The following is a 4,789-nucleotide window of genomic DNA, read 5'->3' as shown; positions in this document are numbered from 1 at the left end:
ATAATTGAGGATTGAGGTGGGAATAATTGAGGATTGAGGTGGGATAATTGAGGATTGAGGTGGGAATAACAAATATCAATTTTATTCCAGCCAAGAATACAATAATTTAGCAAAAGATAACGAAGCCGTAATGCAATGGGGAAAGATTGGGGGGGGGGGGGAGTTTACGACTTTTCCCGAGAAGTGAATATTTCTATTTTTCCTTTTTTCTTCTGTATTTATTCATTATATTATTCAATATATTGTATTTATCTATTGCCTATTATCGCTAACAATACGTTCTGTATTTGTTTGTTTTTTTTAATCATATTTTAAGGTACTTCAAAGGAATTTTTTTATTCAAGCCCTGTATGAATATTTCAATGAGGACAAGACGTAGGTAGTATTAAAGAACATTTAATTCTACATTGATGTTGCGAGTTTAATAAAAATTATTTTGCGAGAACTGATATACTGGGTTCAGTGTACTTCAAGACATGTATTTCCGTTAAAAACTCAAATTCGAAATTTTTTACAATCGTAATATTTTCCCTTATAGTACAAGAGCCTAAGAGGAGAAAAAACACCCCAATTTTTTATTACTTTAATGAAAACTATGTATAATAACTAGTCAAAATTCATGAGTCTGCCAAGTATAGGTAGGGGGAATAAAAAATGGCGGCTGTTTCAAACCGACAAAAAAAAATGTTCATTCGGAGCTCTATATCTTAAAAAGTAAGAACAACACAAGAAAACCTAAGAGAACATCATTCAAAGAAGAGTAAATTTGCTAAAATATGAACCTTAATAGTTATTTACGTTAAATAGTTTTCGAGATATAGCTTTTTAAAAAGCAACATTTCATAAAAATGTTGTATGGGACGTACTAAAAGATCAGTAGTTAGTGAATTTATTTGAAAAAATTACATCTCAAAAACCATTTCACGTACTTCATTCTATTAGCAATCAAATTAAAGCTAGTTTAATGAGCTATAATGTAGTTTATGATGTTTATCTTTGTAGGAGTAATAGTTTACATGAAATTTGCTAAAATAAATTGATTTATAATTGTTCGGACAAATTTTCATTTGCCAAATTTATATTCATATGTGAATACCATAAAACCTACTACTCCTACGAAGATAAGTGTCATAAACTACTTTATAGTAAGTTAATTTTCCTTTATTTTGAGTGTTACCAGACATATGTGCATCTTATGGATCTAGAGATATATTTTTTCAAAAATCCAGCATTATATACAAACAACTAGAAATTAACATTTTGTGAGTTTATTTTGTCAAATATCATAAAAACTACTACTCCTACAAATATAAACATAATTAACTATTTTGTAGTAAATGTAACTAGCTTTAATGTGAGAGCTGGCAGACATCGGTACGTCCAATAGTTTCTGAAATAAAGTTTTTCATAAATCAAATTTATTGTCCGAACAACTATAAATCAATTTATTTTAGCAAATATCATGAAAACTACTATTCCTACGAAGGTAAAGGTCATAAATTTCTTTATACTCCATTAAACTAGCTTTAATTTGAGTGCTAATATACATATGTACGTCACATAGTTCCTGAGATATAGATTTCTCAATCAATATCTCGAGAACTATTGGACGTAAATAGTTCTGTTAGGGCTAATATTTCAGCAAATTTACTCTCCTTTAAATAATGTTCTCTTAAATTTTCTTGTGTTGTTGGTAATTTTTAAGATATAGAGCTCCGAATGAAAAAACAATGTGTTTGTAAGGTTTTGAAACAGTCGCCATTTTTTAATCCCCCTACCTATACTTGGCAGACTCATCAATTTTGACTAGTAGTTATACGTAGTTTTCATTGAAGTAATCGAAAATTTGGGTGCCTTTTTTTCTTCCTGGCTCTTGTACTATTATAGGGTGTTTTTTTAAGCCCGATAGAACTTGAAATTGTAAAAAATAAAACAAAAAATTAAATTGTAATCAAAATTTTTTTTTTATTCGAAAGATCAATACGTGACATTAACATTTGAAAATGATTTCGGGCATATGGGCACCGCGGCTGTTCTTGACGAAGCGCATTCTGGACGTCCAATTTTGGGCCACTTTTTCGAGCACTGCTGGCCGTATGTCACGAATAACACGAACAATGCTGGCCTCCAAGGCGTCAATTGTTGCTGGTTTATCAGCATAATCCAGTGACTTCACGTAGCCCCACAGGAAATAATCGAGAGGTGTCAAATCGCACGACCATATGCGGCAATTTTGCTTATTAACAAACCCGTTAAGCCAAAAATGCGCCTCATCGCTGAACACAATTTTACAGAATGCGCTTCGTCAAGAACAGCCGCGGTGCCCATATGCCCGAAATCATTTTCAAATGTTAATGTCACGTATTGATCTTTCGAATAAAAAAAAAATTTTGTTTACAATTTAATTTTTTGTGTTATTTTTTACAATTTCAAGTTCTATCGGGCTTAAAAAAAAACCCTATACTATATATACAGCTAAATGATAGTAAAAATCGCAAGTTACTCCGAGTGAAACTGTATATTGGGACACCTTGTATATAAATCTATATATTTATAAAATTAGTAAAGGTTTGACTTCATTTCTGATTATATTGTTCTTGAAGGCTGACTAGAGATCCTCCCTGAGCACAATAGAAAAATCTTATGAATTCACCATGGACACGCATCCACTATTTGTGGACTATATTACAGTGTGGAAAGAGTAGGACTTTTGAATGTTTTGGTGAATGTAGGCTGAATATACTCAAGAAACTTGTTAGGCTGATGAGTGCTACTTGTGGAGTTAAGCTTAGAAATTTGCTGTGGATAATGGTTTCAGACAGGGTGATCCATTGTCCCTCTTCTTTTTAATATGGCTCTTGAAGAAGCAATTCCTTCAGTCAGAACTCACGCAAGAGGAACCATTCACAATCGCCAGACTCAACATCTGGCATATGCAGACGATACCGCTGGAACCTCAACAGCGTTACCTGGAATTCAAAGAAGCAGTAGCTAGTACCAAGAAGGGAGTGCCAGATAATTATTTATTCTGTTACTGTAGCAGTCCTAGGGTCCACTAAGCATCAGTGTGCACCCTTAATTGGGGCAAAATTTGGGAGTTGAATGTGATCTCGAAAAAAATCATATCTTTGTATAACCATTTTTCGAAAAACAGTACTTCCTTAAATAATACTAAGTACTCATTAAAAAGTACTCAGGGGCTCACCTCTGGGAAGAAATCAGAAATTGTTTGATGGATACTTTACGAGATATCGATAGCTACAGCCTACAACCGAACAAATAATCGATTTCTTTTTCTCCTACCTATATATTACTGAGTTTTTTCTCATCCTATAACTTATATCATATCCTTCAACTTTTTCATAAAAGTTACTTACTCCATACAATTTTAATATATATATACATTTTTTTTTTTATAGGGGAATGAGTAAAGTAGCGAAAACTTTCATCAATCCTGTCTATGGGTTTTTTTTAAACATATATTTGTTTTTCTCTATTTTGACGAAACCATTCCATCAAATTATCGAAACAGTAAGTTAACAACATTACTAATTAATATAATAAATACAGTCATTAATGATAAAATAGTTACCATTAATTATAAGTAAATCATTAGTAAAGATACAATGTAAGGAAGGTGAAACCCGGTTAAGTGGTCCATGAATATTTGAGAAACCACTAATGCTGATTATTACAATGAAGTCCCGATACCTCTGTTACGGAAAATTTTTAAAACTTTGTAATTAAGATATTATTTCTTAGATATTTCTATGTTAAACTCTATAATAGAGACTTTGTGGCTCAACAGGTTGCATCAATATGACGGTTTATCTGGTTTGGACAAGTTGTGACACGTTTTTATTTTTATTTTTATTATTCATTTAATACCTGATCGGCCTGGTAGGTATTTTTTGTTAACAATTGATTATGGGGGGGGGAGGATTATAATTACAAAAAAAATGATAATTCTTAATAAAAGTTAATAACAAAAATAATGACATTCGTAGACCTAACAAAACAAACAATTGCCTTTAAATGGGTATAAAAAAAAAACAAGTTAATTTGAGATAAAGGACAAAAAGAAAAAATAAATAAAATAGAAGTAATATGAATAAAATAAATGCTAAATTGGAAGATTGCTGACTGGCCGTGTGTATCAATAAATAGAATAAAGCTCAAATAGTAAATTAGTGTACTATTTTTATTTGAGCCAACCTTATTTTAACTTTATTTCTTCTTTGTTTTTCTATCCATATATATTGTAATTTTTTTTTTCTTCTTTATTTTATATTATTATCACAGCCCTCGAAGAAGTGTCGTATTTGGAGAATTAAAATAAATTCCAACAAATCCCATCAAATTACCTTTACCCTCCGTCGTAAACCTACTGACTACTCTACAGTATACTTCAATAATGTTGCCCTTACCCCTGTTGAACAGATCCGCTACCTTGGACTACATCTGGACAAACGACTAACCAGGAACCCTCACACACGACTGAAAAGAAAGGAAACTGCACATCGTTCCGACTATTACAGCACTTACTATACAAACGGTCCAAACTTCCAATTCATTACAAAAGACTGATTTATATGACAATTATCAGGCCTATCTGGACATACGGAGTTGAGCTCTGGGGCTCTACTAAACCTTCGAATTCCTCTCGTATCCAATCCTTATACAATCCAAAATCATTCGTAAAATCCTAAATGCTCCCTACTTTGTCACAAATAAAATCATCCACAAAGACCTTAATGTTCCATTTGTAACCGATCTAGCCCGAACCAGA

The 4,789-nt window shown here is 32.1% G+C and overlaps 1 protein-coding gene across 1 annotated transcript in view; it reads left to right on the top strand.

Moving 5' to 3' along the window:
- The window catches only part of LOC106679207 (cytochrome P450 4c3), a 41,758-nt gene that overhangs the window by 23,349 nt on the left and 13,620 nt on the right, over positions 1 to 4,789 (top strand). The window contains exon 7 of the mRNA XM_014418223.2: positions 3,420 to 3,531. Coding sequence (XP_014273709.1) covers positions 3,420 to 3,531 — 112 coding nt within the window. The remainder of the gene's footprint in view (positions 1 to 3,419; positions 3,532 to 4,789) is intronic.

Source organism: Halyomorpha halys, unplaced genomic scaffold (assembly GCF_000696795.3).
Source record: "Halyomorpha halys isolate HHAL.00 unplaced genomic scaffold, Hhal_1.1 Scaffold12.1, whole genome shotgun sequence".
NCBI lineage: Eukaryota > Metazoa > Arthropoda > Insecta > Hemiptera > Pentatomidae > Halyomorpha > Halyomorpha halys.
Note: the sequence above shows the minus strand (reverse complement) of the source record. Positions and strands in the feature narration are given on the sequence as shown.